The sequence below is a fragment of the Falco rusticolus genome, chromosome 3, assembly GCF_015220075.1.
Source record: "Falco rusticolus isolate bFalRus1 chromosome 3, bFalRus1.pri, whole genome shotgun sequence".
Taxonomy (NCBI): Eukaryota; Metazoa; Chordata; class Aves; order Falconiformes; family Falconidae; genus Falco; species Falco rusticolus.
Genome location: NC_051189.1, coordinates 114,615,465 through 114,631,170, shown reverse-complemented (window position 1 = coordinate 114,631,170; position 15,706 = coordinate 114,615,465). Strand labels below are relative to the sequence as shown.

General features: G+C 55.5%; 1 protein-coding gene across 3 annotated transcripts; it reads right to left on the bottom strand.

Annotated features, from left to right (window-relative positions):
- Positions 1 to 464: 464 nt before the first annotated feature.
- KDF1 (keratinocyte differentiation factor 1) lies at positions 465 to 13,803 on the bottom strand. Of its 3 annotated transcripts, none has more exons than XR_005103066.1 (5): positions 11,717 to 12,180; positions 8,535 to 9,648; positions 7,513 to 7,587; positions 5,875 to 6,871; positions 465 to 5,063 (listed from the first exon to the last, which is right to left on the bottom strand). XR_005103066.1 is itself a non-coding variant. In XM_037379571.1 (5 exons), the coding sequence occupies exons 3-5, from the start codon at positions 9,628 to 9,630 to the stop codon at positions 6,789 to 6,791; spliced, it is 1,254 nt and encodes a 417-aa protein (XP_037235468.1). In that variant the 5' UTR covers positions 9,631 to 9,648; positions 11,717 to 11,886; positions 12,901 to 13,803; the 3' UTR covers positions 465 to 6,788. The 3 variants fall into 3 exon arrangements, 2 of the variants coding, with proteins under 2 accessions (XP_037235468.1, XP_037235467.1); XM_037379571.1 differs by adding an exon at positions 12,901 to 13,803 and having other exon boundaries at positions 465 to 6,871; positions 11,717 to 11,886; XM_037379570.1 differs by having other exon boundaries at positions 465 to 6,871.
- Positions 13,804 to 15,706: the final 1,903 nt, after the last annotated feature.

Below are 15,706 nucleotides of genomic sequence, written 5' to 3'. Positions count from 1 at the left end.
TGTGATTTCTCCCGCGATCCAGGCTGGGGTGTTAGCTGGGCTCCCTACGCGGGGCTGCTGTTCGCTCCTTGGCTGACGAGCAGCAACCGGAGCTGCGTCTCCCTCGGGAGCGCTGGTGAACTCTGTGCCCAGCTTAAACACGCGGGGCTGTCCAGGGCTCATTGCTCCAGGCTCCGCTCTCCACGTAGCAGCACATGACTGCGCTGAGGAAGCCACCCTTGCCCCAGGTCTCCTTTATGACGAGCTAATGAGGAAAGTGTCCTGAAAGCCCGGGCTCCTGTTAGCCCTTTGCAGGCTACCCCAGGTCCCTGCTGCTGTGGTTCTTGCCTTTGCCTCCCTGAAACATTTCTACCTCCTACCAGAGGGAGTGGGCACAAACGGATGAAAAACCTGTTTGGGCAATGTCCAGCCTGGCATTGCACCTGGTGTGTTTGGGGGTTTGGGGGTTTTTTTGTTGTTTTTTGTTTGTTTGTTTTGAGTAGCAGGACAGTGTTTGCATTTAGTCTCCCAGTTTTATAGGCTCTTGAGGTCAAAACCCAGCACCCACCCAGCTGAGCAGTGACCTTGTGGGCAAGCAAGGACCCAGGCTGGGCCAGCTGCCTCTGGACTGCTCTGTTCTGCATCCTCCAACCCGTCCACCTTCCAGCACCCGCACACGCGCCTCTGTGCTTTGGCCCTGATAAAAACGACAAGGTTTCCTGTTACTGTAGGAAACATCGGACTGTGCTGGCTTCTGAGTTAGCCCTGGAGCGAGCGTACCTGCCAGCACCTGCGCCAAACCGTGCTGCGTGGGGCGGGTGAACTGGGAGGGCTGAGCTGTGCTGGGGATGCGGTGAGTTTCACGCCGTTCTCAGCTGTGTCGGAGGCGGCTGCTGCTCCCTGGGCTTGCCGGAGACCGGGGAGGCGGCTGGGCTCTGCACCGGCAGCAGGATCCGCATCCAGCCCCACCTAAGCAGCAAGCGCAGGCAGGCATCAGGGCAGCAAACAGGGACCAAACCAGCGCCCAAGCCCAACTGGTGGCTTCATTATTTCCCCATTACCACCTCAGTCCTGTAAGTGCCACCAGAAACCCCGAGTCCGGCCCGATAGCTGGCAGCTGCCTGGATGTAGCAGCCGCAGGGTCAGCGGGTCACTGTCACCCGGCGTTGTGCTGCCTGCCCTAAGCGCAGCGTCCCATCAGCGTCACCAAACCCCACGTCTCGGGGCTGTTCCTGCGCTCAGCCCTGGCAGGGCTGTGGCTTGTGAGCCACCGCGGTGGCCGGGGCAATGGCAACGGCAAAGCTCCCCAGTTTTCCAGACCTGGCTGGTGTCCCTTGCGGGAGGCAGGTTGGGCAGCAGCTGAGAGAAGAGAGTTAAGACACAAAAAAGGCAGCGGCAGGAGCCCTGGAGGAAGCTGGGGGCGATTTTGGGGGGTGAAGGAATGTCATTTTGCCTTTCAGGGGGGTGAAGGGAAAAGGCAAACAGTTCTGGGAGCTCGGGGCCGTAACCGCAGCTCCGAGCCCTCTGGCGGGTGAATGCCCGGGGCTGTTTATGAACGCGGCTGATCCCAGCGCTATCCCTGGACTTCAACCCTGCCTGCCAGCGGAACAGAAGGTGTTTCTCCTGTTGGCCTTGTCCTCTGCAAACACCCAGCTGCCACCGACTTTCCCCGGGCCAAAGTGACTCAAAAGCACCCTTTTGTTTCCGAAAGGCAGTTTTCCCTGGAATAAACCATGCCAGGGCAGGACAGCTCTGGTCCGAGCAGCTGCAGAAGTGGCTTAAAGGATACAAAGCTCCACCTCGGAGCTACTGGAGAGCACAGAGCGTGGCCGCGTCCCTGTGACCAGGGAGGGACACACCGAGCACCAGGAGGGACGCTGGGGACCGAGCCCTGCAAACCCAGCCCTGCCTTGGCTCCCAGCAGATGCTGCCCTGCCCAAGCCCTGCAGACTGGGGAGGGCTGTGCTGGAGGGTGGTGGGTGATGAAGGGCCCTTTACCTTTTCCATACCTGTGTCAAGGCACCTGGAAAAGCCGTTTTGGTGCTGCCACCCATTGGAGCTGCGGACAGCCCGGAGCTCCTCTGCCCACTGGGCCCCTTCCCATGTTCTTTCAAAGCAAAACCTTGAAGGCATACAGGCTCTGCAGAGAGATTTCCATACGGTAAAAGTTTCCCCTGGACTTTCTTTTTTTTTTTTTTTTTTTTTTTTTTTTCCCCTCCCTCTCCTTACAGCAGCTCTTGGCTTAGCTTTGATTAATGAATATTGCAGCTCAGCCTATTTGGGAAGCAGCCCAGACTGCAGGACTGCTTTGGAAAGAGCAATGAAACAGCAAAACCTGAAAAGAAGGAGCCGGACACGCTCGGTATTTAACGTTACCGCTGGCTTGGAGGAGAAGCCACAGCTCCTCTGTCACTGCTGAGGGCCAGGCTGCAAAGAATTAGGGTCAATCCATCCATTTTCCGACTTCTAAGCCACACTGAAATAAGTGATTCAGTTGCTCAGGGTGTGGGTAGGGAAGGTGCAATTCTTTAATGCTCAAAGCATCACGCAGCCGTTCCCAGGGGAGTTACTGCTCTTCCTTACCCCGAACCCAGGGAAGCGCTGCCGGGGGCTCGGGCTCTGCGGTGCGTTGGATCCTGCTGCAGCCACTGCCCTAAAGAGCAGCATTTCTGCAGCGTGGCCAGGATCCGCGTGGAGCGTGCGGCTCTAGAGAGTCTCCTGGCAAAACCAAACCCGATAACATCAAGCAATGTCTTCAGGAAAAGAAGGGCACCGAGCGAGGCTCCCAAATGGGAGTACCTGCACCACAAGAGCATGTTTACATGCATGCGGTCAGGTAAAGGGCTCTTGTGTTTCTAAGGTGGCCGCTTGGGCAACCAAATCTTTCTGCCAGATCACTCAACACCAACGCTCAAGAGCAAAAAACCACCGGAGCAACAGCCAAGACGGCTCCATCAGCAGCAAACACGACCTTCCGCAGACCACAGCGACGTGGATTTACTCCGCGTGCAGGTGTGAGCAGGGAAACCCACGCTCCGTGCAGCAACCTCAACAGCAGGAGAGCTGAACACGGGACTGACAGATCGACCACGGCATCGCAGCTGTAAACGTGAACTTCTCAAATCTTTCCAGAAATCGCAGTGATCTGGCAGCAGACATTCCGAGGCAGCCAGCCGGTTAGGAAGCAGCGCGTCGGGGCAGGGGCTGAGCTCCCGCGCTGTGCACCCAGCGCAGCCACACTGAGCGGCCATCGGACCCAACGCCTCCAGACGGAGCCTTTCCCCAGGGATTCCGGTGCCCAGCAGAAGCAATATCGTGCCTTGCAGCCACTCCCTCACTCCAGCTACTTCAACGAGTGCTGAGGGAAGACTAACCCCTTCCAGGAAAAACACTGGAGAAGAGGAAGGGTAGGCAGAGGGCAGAACGTGGCCCAGACTTGCAGGGGGACTGAGCAGGGCAGCTCAGGAGCAGGTGGGGACAGCGGAGAGGACAGTGCCACAGCCACATCCCCGCACGGGGTGCTGGAGGTTGGCCAGCGTGCTGCTGCCGGCAGCCTTTGCTCCATTCCCCTGGGGCCCCAACCAGCTGGTACGAGGGCTCCAGCCCCAAAACTTCTCCGCAGACCCTTCCCGGCTGAGAGAAGGCAGCAGTTACCTGTTCACAGCTTTAAAATCCCTCCAGGGGGGACATCTGCAGGACTCTGCCTGCTGCTGAAGGGTGGCTGGCCAGGCTGAACCTGATCTTCCCATAACAAGCCGAGGACAGGACGGGCAGGGGGCTGCGCACGGGGCTCGGGTTGAGGGGCAGCCTTCTGCCTGCCTGCACGGACTAAACAGTCACGAGTCCTTAACACAGCAAACTTACAGGGAAAAATAAAGAGGGGTTAGTGCCAATCCTTCACACCATCTACCCTCTTACCTCGCAGGGATGCCGGGAGAGTTGATCCTGTGGATCCAGGGGAAAAAAATCCACCCGTGACCAGCCGTCCTCTGCCCAGGAGGGGAGGTCAGTGGCAGGGAATGGAGCACTGCAGGTTATCAGCTGATTTTTTTGTAGTAAAATTAGAAAATGCAAAACGGGTCCTTCAAGTCACAGGCTCAGAGACCGGAGACCGAGCCAGCCTCTTCCCCTGAGTGGATCCTGCCCCACCACCAGGAACAGCAGATGCTCCAGAGCGATCCTTGCATTTTCTAGCAACAGCTGTCTACATCACAGGGAAAGAGCTGGAAATTCTCCCCTGAGGCTGTTTTTCCAGAGCTCAGTTCCAGCATCACCCCTCAGGGAAGGTCCAGGTTTCCCTGCTGCTGCCCCTGAGGCTCCTTTATTTGCACCCAGCTTCCCCGTGTCCCGTGCACCAACCCGGCACTCAGCCCTCTGAACAAGCCCTCCGAGAATGGGCAAGCACCACCATATAGAGGAAAATATCTTTGTCCACATTCTGCTGGAAAAGCAGGGATCAGCAACTCCCTGCACAAGCCTCCCTGCCTGGCCCAGGCTCCCTCCCCTGAGGGATGCTCTCCTCAAACGGCTGCGAGCAGGAACGTAAAAGACACAGCAAAGGTAAAGACACAACTTTTGCTTTATAAAAAAAGACTGAATCAGACATTTAAGGCCAAGGAGTGCAAAAGAATCCCGTAAGACACCACAGGTGCACCAGCTTCAGGGACCATCAAATTGACAGTCTTCCTCTGAGTGAGTTTTTGGGGTGTTTGGTTTTTTTTGCAAGCTTAATCCACACACATTCACACTTCGTACACAGACTAAACATCAAAAACATACTATTGCATCTGTAATAGCAATTGGCAGCTCTTTGCAAGTCCATCCTCACCCCTCGTCTCCAAAGCTCCAGTGCCCGGACCACAGAGCTACATGTCAGCGTGACCCATGCTGACGCCTCAGTGCACAGGTTGAAGTAAACTTGTCCCAGTACGTATGTACAAATCCATTCAGAAGCAGGAAGCCAAACGGGTCCATCCATACGTGTGGCATTCGGAAGGAGGTGACCACAGTTCCTCTTGGAGTCCCGGCCTGGACTTGCTTCAAGTCTCTTCCTTGCATAAATGGGTTTTTCCACAAACCAACAACTTTAAAAACAAAGTAGGGAGGGGAAACCAAATCCAAGTCTCAGACCCTCCTCTTTTATTTTCGAAATCTCTCTCCCATCAAGTGTCTCAAGGTGTGGTCTCAGTAACGTTTGTGATTTATGAAAGCGTGCAATTTACAAAAACAGGCTCCAACAGGGACTTGAACTGTACATTTCAAAGGGCTTTGGCTGGTTAAATAACGCTGACTGCTCATATAGGGAATTAAATCCTTTCCCCCCTACTCAGCTTTTTGAAGAGCAATCACAGGCTATGAAATAAAGGCACATTTCTGTTCAATTAAGGCACAAAAACATGGTCCACACCAACGCACAGGGCCTATTTTGGTTTCCCTCTCCCCAAAAAACCTGGGTGTGTTTATTCTGTGGCTGGTAAATTCAACTAAGCGTGTTTTCTATTCACATCCAAGGGCACTCGAATGTACTCGAAGTCCCATGGCTTCACATATTTACTTTGTGATAAACAACCAAGTGGCAATACCAGTAAGATAGGGCTTCCTCCTGCTGCAATGCTGCAGCCCTCAAGGTCGCCTGGCACGGTGCCCTCAGGGCAGTGACACCACATCTCCTGCTTCTGCCTGGCTGTTAGAGAGGAGCCACGGGAAGGAGAAGGTGCTGAGCACCCACAGGGGAAAGGCAGGACCTATCCGTTCCTCACAGACTCCCTGGAGACATTCCCAGGGGAGGTTTTCCTTTTGAAGCAAGAAACTCCCTTAAAAGTGGCTAGCAGAACAGTCAAACAGCCCAATTCTTAATTACAAAAACTTAAAAATGAACCAACTATTTTTCCTCACCTGTCATAACCCCAGTTCAAGGCTTGCCCAGCAGTCAGCATGGCCCCAAGCGTGCCGGGGAAATGCAGCGGGCTTGGCAGGTGAGGCACGCAAGTCACGGGGCAATGCCTGCAGCTGGTAACACCGCACGCCTGCAGCTCACATCAGACTGGCAGTGACTGCAAAGCTGATCCCCATGGGCCGCTCGGGAGGCGAGAGGGGGGCAGCTGTCCAGGCATCCCACCCCTCTGCAGCTGGGCACTACCGTGGGAGACATGCCAAGAGGCCAAAGATTAAATGAACCACATTACCTGAACCTTCTCCTTACAAGGCAGCAGATGACGACACAGTGCTGTCAGTAGGAAGAAGGCAGATCTGGCTACTGCAAACACCATGGAGAGAGGACTTACATTTTTGGGACCAAGCCAGCCACTTTAAATAGAGATTTGGATCCCTAGAGATCAGGTGCTTGACCTTCACCTCAGCATCAGCACCAACGCAGAGCCACCATCCAGTTACTCCCTACCCAAATTAACTTAGGCAATGCCAGAAAGCAAGAACTGTATACGACAGATCCTCAAAGCAGGGAAAGGGCTGGACCACTCAGGTTGCTGAAGCTAAACGTGAAGTACAGAAATGATAGAGGCACAAGTTATCTGATACTTCCTTGTTCATCTTCTCCTCCCTGGGTACATTCCACCTCCCAAGTTCATTAGTTCCACAGTTCACTTCCTTGATGTTCTATATTGTCCAAAAAAAAAAAAAAAAAAAAATCCAGTGAAATTCAGACAGCGGGAGAAATTTGGCTTCAACAAAGGATCAGGGTAGACTGGGGGTAGGGGGGGAACGTGGCATAGCACACTCCGTCTTGAAAGAGGAGACATCCGATTGCAGCAAAGCCTTGGAACGCCTGCCTGCTGCTTGGGTCCCTTCCCTCAACAATACACCTGAAGCAGAGGTGCCCCAGATGAGTCAGTCTCTGTGTCTTGGAAAGAGGAATCTCTGCTTGTTGGAGAGCCTTGGAGAGGAAAGAGAAGAGATGGTGACATTAGACAACGTGAACTACAGCAGCCGAGCGCCTGCCAGTTAGGCGAGCGACTGCCACAAAAGGGTTTGTGTATCATGAGGGAGGAGAAAGCCACACAAAGCCCACAGGCAGGGAACAACCCCACCTGTATTGTAGCCGTCTTCTAGGGCAGATCTGTCATTATGCAGGAGAAAACTTGTCTTTTAGCCCTGGGCTGCTCTTTGGAGTGGAGCATGCATGCCGTGAGGATCAGGGCTCAGGGGAAAGCCCGTCACTCTCCTCTGCTTCCCTTCTGCAGTTCCTTTTGTTCCCAGTATAACCCAGCTGTGACCTTAGCCGGTCACAACCCAAAGACAGCCCCAAACTTTGTCAAGACACCCAGAGACTGAAGGCACTCCACACTTGGGTTTCGTTCTTCTTCAGGAGGACCCAGCACCTCAGGCAGCCTTCTGAGCTACCTGCGCTCCCCAGGCTCAACAGAGCTACACCCCTTACGGTCACCTAAGAGGCAGGCGTCAGCTCAACCCCTGCAGCTGGTGAAAACCGCAGGCACGCATAATATGGGAAATTCAGGGCACTCCCCTCATCCCTGTGACACCTCTGCAGCCAAGACCCCCGGCCAGGCACGTTACCTGCACTGCTGTGCCGCCTCATATTCCTGGCTATCACATCTGCTGGTGTTTCTTCCGATATTTGCACAGCCAGATCTGGAACGAAAACCAAGAGGGCCTGAGACAGGGAAGGATGGGCAGCTGTGACTCGGGGGTGAAGACCCCTGTCAGGGAACACACAGGGCTCTCCTCCAGGAGGCACCACCCCTGGGTAACAGGAGGGGTAGAGTCTGATTCTTCAGATTGCTTCCACCATTGTGTGGGTAAAACGAGCTTTGTAGTCTTTAAACACCAGGAAGCAACAGCAGCCTTACTGCTGAACTGGGAAGCACAACAGCCCCCCAGCTTCCTCCACTCTGTCTGGATGTCTCTTTGCCACCCACACACTGCTTTTCAAGGTCTTGCCACAACAATCCCTCTTACTACCTGCTCTGGAGGGACCTTCAGGCTGCTCCAGAGAAGGAGGAAAGCATCCCTGGAACAGCCACGAGGCACTTAACACGGTGGCAGCAGCCCTTCCCTCCTCCTGGCAGGGGTATGTACTGGCTGCTGCTCACCCACTGAGCAGAGGAAGGCTCAGCACCAGGGAGACACTCTGTCACGGCAGACTAAGGGTGGCATTAGCAAAGAGCGCTGGTAGAACACAGGGGTGAGAGCCAGCTTAGTAACTGGACATCCTCCGGCACAAGCCAGCTCATCTGGTCATACCAGTTAAGTTTGACTCACGGCCTTTCTGCCTAGCTTAGAGGTGCAGAGGAAGGCCAGGATCATTGCCGTAGCAGCAGAATAAGCCCTTGTATTGCTCAGTGCAGAGTTCACTGACGGTGAAAGATACACATATCAAGAAAGCCACAGCACAGCGACTGGTGAGACGCAGAGGGCTCCAGTCATAAATAAGGGTCTCCATTCCCACACTCCAGGAAAATCAGCCCAGCCTGAAGACAGGCACCAGCTGTCAGCCCTACTCCATTATCATGTCTCCATGGCTTTGATAAAATAACCCTCTTGTACTGAAGCGGTCACACCAAGGAAGCTGCACGTACCATCCTGGCTGATGACCATGGACTCCAGCATCGTCTCATTACCGCTGTCTGGTGCGTTGCCTCTGCTGGACTTCTCCTCGTGGCTCTGGCTCGCTGGGACAGAAATATGGGGCCGGACCCTGCTTTTCCGGGTGCTGATGCGGATGATGCCTCGGACCAGCCTGCATTCAGCATCCTGCTCGTCCAGGTTGTAGTCCTGAGTTATGCTATTGATGAGGTCTGAGATCTTGTTGGTCTTCTCCAGGAAGACAGTGTCTGACGTGCACTTGGCCAGCTCATCGATCTGGTGGACGCTGAAGAGCTCTGTCAGTTTCTTGAAGATCAGGACATCGATCTCCCTGCTGGACATGGAGCCGTTCAGCTCGCTGATGTCCAGGTCAGACTCGTGGAAGGAATAATACTCCTCTGAACTGCGGTGGCTGCTGGGGAGTGTTGGCTTTTCTATGCTGTTCCTGAAGGGCTTCTCTGGCAGCAGCTCTTTGCAGCATGAATCGGACTCCAAGTGGTGGCTGGCGCTCCTGTTTTGATAGACAGGAATGCCCTTCAGTTTCACATCGGGGTAACTGAAACTGCTACCCATGCTGGACTTTTTGATCTGGTTCCCATTCTTCTCAGTGGGAGAGACGTTGGCAGGGCTGTTGGGCAGTCGCCCATTATAATCTCCGTTCTTTCCATCATCAGTGGAGGTCTCGGTGGGCCCTGGATAGGGGATACAGACACTGCAGTCCTGAAAACAGCCCCCACAGGTCACTATACAACAGAAAACAGCCTTGTATGTGTTCCAGGCCCGAGACAGAGAGAAACAGCAAAAGCTCTGGTTTGGGGGAGCTTCTGCTGTACCAGAAATAAAGGTAATTGTTTCTGCCTCTCTCCCGTTGGAGTCTTTGAGCTCAGCTTTGCGACCTTTCCTGTCCCGCGTCTGTTGGGCTCTGGTGCGGCTCTGTTTGATCTCAGGCGTAGAACCACTGAACACCTCCAAACTGACATCCGTCTCCTTGGCCGCTCTGGTCTGCAGGGGCACAGCCTCCTGGCAGGACTGGTTCAGCTGGCGGTGGCTGTTCAGGTCCTGGGGGAGTCCCGTTTTCCGGCCCAGCATGGCTCACCGCTCAGGCACCTGGAGAACAAGAAGGTCTCAGGTCAAACCAAGCATCCGTCACGTGTCTCACCTTAGCAAGGCTGTTGATCCACAGAGAAGGTCCTGACATTCCCATTCATTGATTCTCAAATTCAACATTTCAGTCATTTACAGAAATATTTTGCATCTGGACTCATGCTGTCCTCACTTGTCACAGAGAAGGGGAATCCAGCCTGTGCTTCAGGGCTCTCCGACTGCTCTAGCTTTGCTGCTTCCTTTCGGTAGATGCTTGAATCAGAAGAGAGATTTTTTTAAAAGGGCTATTTTTATGACATCACAACCCCTGTAACCTTCCAAAGAGGTTTCCTCAACACAGCTGGAAGACAGAGCAATTAACGAGCGGCAGAGCCATAGGTGCAGCTGGCTGACAGGCTCCAAAGGGAAAAGTATCTTCTTTTAAACAACTTCCCCTTTGCCTTGCATTCCTCAGGATTAAGCTGGGCCCTGACAGTGCTCATCCTGTCAGGGTAAAGCACACCATGCCCAGGAGGGGATGACAAGCAATCAATCATTATGCAAGCTGCCAATTCAGACTGCAGATTATTCAATGTTATTTAAATTAGAGGATTTAGCAATGCCATTACTAACACTGATGAATTTTGCTAGTCATGCTAAGGCCGTGTTATGTTAAAGACTGTCCTATGAAAACTGATGTCTTCATCTGGATTAAAGAAAAGATCTTGTCAGCAAATCGGTCTCAAATCGCGCCTCATGGGAGGAAAACCTTTGCAAAGCCCTACTGCAGAAATCCTACAGCAGGCTATCTGCTCAACTGTTTTTCTTGTTGCCAATGTACTAACACCACTGCCCCAGGTCTGCTCCCAGGAGTAAACTGTTCCTACAGGGTACTACATCGCGCTTTAGCTCCACGGATCCAAGAAGCAGAGCCCAGCACATTAAATCTCCCCGTTACGAGGAAAGCTCGGCGATGGCGAGCAAAGTCAGGTCAAGGCTGTCGCTCTCCACTTCTGTTGCTGCCGCTTTTATCCCAGACTACAGTGGGCCCCTAAGTTGTCCACGGTTTCTAAGCTTCTTGGCTAACACTCCTTTCACCCTCCAAGAGATCCTTTTAAATACTAATTAGGCTATTAATAAGCAGTGAGAGCCCAGCCATAGCTTAAGCATTTTTGGACTGTCCCTGCTGCTCTACTGTATACTTTCTATAGGGCACCTCAAGCATGAATAAATAAATCTGTCCTACCTTGTTAAAGCATTGCTGCTTTTTCCCTTTTTTTAAAACAAATAGTAATGTTGCCCCCACAAAGAAACAGGCACAGACTGAAAACCAGGCAGTCACAGCACACCACTGCTTTCCAGGAATATTTTGGCTCCATTTGCTTTTAAAAATTTCTAAGTAGTACATGTCCCAGGAGTTCCCTCTGCACATTCCTGGACAATATGTTAAATACAAAAGTCCCAGACACTCCAGTTTCAGCAGGCAAAGCTCGCTAGCCTCAGCATCAGTGGAGAGTTTTGTTTGCTTGCACTTCAGACAACAGGGTTTTTTTTCCTCAGCTTCACTATTTTTGTAATGCAGCTCAAAATTTAAAAACAAACAGAAAACGTTGGAGCTGATCTAAGCACAGAACTGCTTCCTGCAATGTTTCTCTTAATACTGAGGCCTCACCAAGCGATCTAACACACGCATTGCAGAGCCATGATCGTTTATGTAACAATATACAATATTCTGAAATTTCAGAGCATCTTTGGCATAGGGAAGGGTATCATCTCAGGAGTAAAGCTCTACAAAAAAAGACTTGCAGGCACAGAGACTGAACCTCTTGCCTGACACTGCACAACCCCCCAGCTGCATCAGGCATCAGAGGCACCTCCGGCCCCGAACACTGAGCTCACCCTCTTCCCATCACATCTCACGTTTCTGCGACCACCAGATCACATGTCTGAAGAGATCCCTGTCAGCACATACAAGCTCCTCGATCCAGCAGCCTCTCTGGCACAACGGACTGGATGGAAACCCGCAGCCAGCTGCTTAACATGGCCATCAACAAAAGCTGGGACTAAAATCCACAGCTGAGCCGATACTCACAGGGTCGCCAGGAGCCGTCTCTGGTCTCAGGCAGGCACCACGTGTCGATAGCGAAGATCCTTCTAAAGAACTTCTGCATCTGCCTCAGCAGGGCGAGGAGGGATTCACAGTTCGCACGTCCAAGAGTTAGCCGGGGTCTAAGATCTTCATGGTTCAGAGGATAGGATTTCCTTTGAAAGTTTTAAAAAAAAGCTAAATTAAGTTGTGAACCTACTTAACAAAGTCACATGGGGTTGCCAGCGTTGCCATGTCGCCCTCGTTAGAAGCTAGGGAGGGCGAAGGGCCCACTTAAACAGGAGCCCAAGGACCTGAACTCAGGATACATTTACAGACAGATAGAAATAAATTCTCTTAAACATCAGGAAGCCCCCAGTTTTCTAAGGCGCCTTGCCAGGAGCCGCAAGCTGCCCCACAAAGCTCCCGGCCTCCTGCCGGCCCCCCTGGGACCCCATCCCCAACCTGATGCACCCCCCGGCCAGAAACACCCCCCGGGGAGCCTCCCTGTGCCCCGGCCCACAGCACCCCCCTGCTGAGGCAGCCCCCCCCCCGCAGATACAGTTCGCCCCTTCCTCACAAACAGGGGGGCCCCCTGCCCACCCCGGCCCCCCTGGGGACGCTGGGTTTTGGGGAGCAGAACCGGCAGCCGAGGGCGCGGGGTTTCCACAGAGCCCCCCTCCCGTGCTCCCCGCTTTGCTTTCCAGCCCTCGAAGGCCAAGCAGGCCCGGCAGGGCCCAGCCCCCACCCCGGGAGAGCCCCCCGGGGCGGGGGCAGGGCAGGTCCCAGCGCAGCCGGAGGAGAGGACAGAGCGGGGGGGGGGGGGGGGGGGCACAACGGCAGCGCGGGGACAGCTGGTGGCGGGGGGGGGGGAGGCTGCCCCCAGCCCGGGGGGGGGGGCACACGGCCTCGGGGCGCCGCTCTCGGGGTGCGCACGGCGGGGGAGAGGCCGGTCTCAGCGGGGGGCGGCAGCCGGGGCACCCCGGCCTCGGGCGGGGGGGGCCGGGGGGATCCCCGGGGCCGCGGGGGGCAGCGCTCGCCCCTCCCTCCCGGCCGGCCGCGGCCTGCTGCTGCCCCCGGGCCCGGGCCGGGCGGCCCCGACGAGGGAGGGCGGGCCAGGGCGGGGGTCGGGGCCGGGACGGGGGTCGGGGCCCCCCGGCGGCGCTGCCCCCCCCCCGGCCCGGCGTTACCTGCGAGCCAGGGAGCGGCGCGCGGCCCCGCCTCACCTGGGCCAGGTGAACCACGTGACCCGGCCCGACGGGGCGCCGCGAGGGACAGCAGAGCGCGGCGGGCGGGGCCGCTCCGGCCTGCGCTGCCCGGCCCCGGGTCCCCGGCCCCAGGGACCCTGTCCCCAAAGACTCTGTCCCCAAGGACCCTTGTCCCCCGGGTCCCTGTTCCCAAGGACCCCATCCCTGGGGTCTCCATTCCCAAGGACCCCTGCCCCAAAGGACCTTTGTCCCCCATGTCCCCATTCCCAAGGACCCCATCCCTGGGGTCTCCATCCCCAAGGACCCCTGCCCCTAAGGACCCTTGTCCCTCGTGTCCCCAGCCCCAGGGATCCCATCCTCGGGGTCCCCACCCCCAAGGACCCCTGTCCTAAGGATTCTGCCTCAAAGAATCCCTCAGCCCAAGGATCCTCGTCCCCAAGGGTCTGTGTCCCAAACCATTCCCATCTCTGAGGGTCCTCATCCCCAAGGATCCTTGTTGCTGAGGACCGTCTTCCCTGAGGATATCTATTCCCAGGGTCCTCACCCTTAAGGTCTCCAGCCCCAAAGGCCTCACTTCCCAAGGATCTATGTCACAAAGGATCCCCAAGGATCCTGTCCCAAAGAACCCTCATCCCTGAGGATCTTGTCCCAAAGGATCCCTGTCCTCAAAGATGCCCAGTTCCTAAGGATCCCCATCCCAAAGGATCCCTGTCTCAAGGGCCCTCATCCCCGTGAATTCAGGTTAGGGAGGATCCCTGTCACTAAGGATCCCTGCCCCAGCAGATCCCAAGGGTCCCCATGGCTGCACCAGACAGCACCCCACTGCTGAGGGACATGAAGGGGCAGGCGTGGCGTGGCTGGCGTGGGGTGGCTGTGTGTGTCCCCTGGGGTCCCACGGGACTTTATAATACAAAACTGCTTTCTGCAGAACATTTCACCTTGAAACATGGTCATTCACTGTCATGCTTGATCTTAATTATCTTTTAAAGTCTAACTGTACTTAAATTACAAAAAACATACAATAAAATTATTTTCCCCTAGCCCGTGCCTCCCTGGGTGCTGCCTGCAGTTCTGGGTGCTCAGCCTGGAGCCAGGAGCCCACCCCCCCAGGATGAACCTTCACCCAGGTCACGGCCAAGTGCTTCAACACCCCCAAAGCCTTTGGCCACCCCTCTGCCCCTTGCAGCCATGGCGGGACCTGGGGCGATTCCCCCCTCTCTGCTCAGCACCCTGTGAAGTGACAACATCGTCCATCCCTCCTCACGCTGGGAACAGTCGTTCCTGCCCCATTTCCCGTGGGGACCTCGGTGGCACCGGGGGGACACATGCTGCAGCGATGCCCAGCACATGGCAGGCACCGGGGCTGTCAGGCTCAGCCCATCCTCTTCGTTGCCGCTCGGGGATTGAGTGGTTCTTTCCAAAGAGCTGCTGATTCACTCCTGGGGGGTCGGACCCTTCCCCAAAGGTTTGGGGGGAGCCCGGCGGGTGGCGGGGCAGGAGCCCGGTGGGTGGTGGGGCAGGAGCGGGTGGCGGGGCAGGAGCCCGGCGGGTGGCAGCGTGCACTGAGGCTGTGGGGAGCAGCAGCTGCCTGGCTTGGGGGCACCACTGGGTACCTGAGAGGAAACAGGAGAGAGAAAAACCAGTTTAAAGGATGGTGCCGGTGCCAAGAAGCTCAGTCCTTCTCTAAAGGGCACAAAGATGGCATGTATTTATTTAAGCCTCTGGCACGGGAACACCGTACTTCATTCCAGCCGGTGTCATTTCCCTGTTTTCACTTGGATTTAACTCCAAACACTGCCTGGAAACGTGTCGTCTCCTCTGCCAGGTGCCTTGAGCACAGATCCTGGGCACAAACCCTCTCCCGGCGCTGCCCCATCCAGCCTGGCACTTCCAGGATGAGCTGAGCAGCACGGCGTGGCCCCCCGAGTCCAGCACCCCTCGGCTCCTGCCCTTTCCCCATGTCCCAGCACCTCCCAGTGGAGCTGCCGCCTGCCAGGGCTCCGGTCCTGGTCCCAGGCCCCTGATGCCAGCGTTGGGTCTAAGACAGCGGGGCAGGGAGCTGCGTCAGCCCAGGAGTCCTGGGGCTTAAACCTGAAATCCTGATGCAAGATTCCTTCCCTTAAACCAGGCCAGGGAGAGCAGCACCTGGGTCCTCCCCACCCCCCGTAACTGGGACACCTGGGGAAAAAAATTGCGGAGAGACTGAGATGACACTAATATCAATTATTTACTGCCTATAATAAGGCTTCATTTTTCTGGAGCACATCCCAGCACAGGGCTTTAAAGAGACTGAGAGAAGAGGCCAGTGCACAGCCCTCGCTACGTCCTCTCACATCCCTGGGGACCGGCACTGGACCAGCTGCGGGATGCAGCACCGTGCCCCATCCCGGCTGTTGGTGCCTCCGCATGCGGCTGCGGAGGGTCGCTGCCGGGGAAGGGAGAACAACGGTCTCAACCGGGCTTTTGCATCAAAGAGGTTTATTCTGAGCGCTGCTAATTTCAGACTCCTCTGCTAAATCATTAATAGCTCGTCAGCCCCAGCAGAGATCCCGCACCAGCACCGGAGGGTTTCTGGGACTCAGGCAGTGCCTTACCCCGAGTGGCAGGAGCATTTCTTCTATTTTTCTATTATTTGCCTTACCAGCCTCTGTTTGCTCATCTACCTGGCTGTGCCATGGCTGGCTGGGACAGCCTGGGGGCACAGCCACTGTGGGGGCCTCAGTGACAGCCTCATCCTCGCTGGCTAATGCCCCAAGCCCATCTGGCCCCTTCTTAATTCTTAAACTCA

Excerpts from the sequence above, each read along its gene's own strand:
- KDF1 (XM_037379571.1), bottom strand. The coding sequence starts at position 9,630 with ATGCTGGGCCGGAAAACGGGACTCCCCCAGGACCTGAACAGCCACCGC. Across the intron at positions 7,588-8,534 it reads CATGGTCATCAGCCAGGATG|ATCTGGCTGTGCAAATATCG; the intron begins GTACGTGCAGCT and ends TTTTCGTTCCAG. Across the intron at positions 6,872-7,512 it reads GAGGCGGCACAGCAGTGCAG|GCTCTCCAACAAGCAGAGAT; the intron begins GTAACGTGCCTG and ends TTCCTCTCCAAG.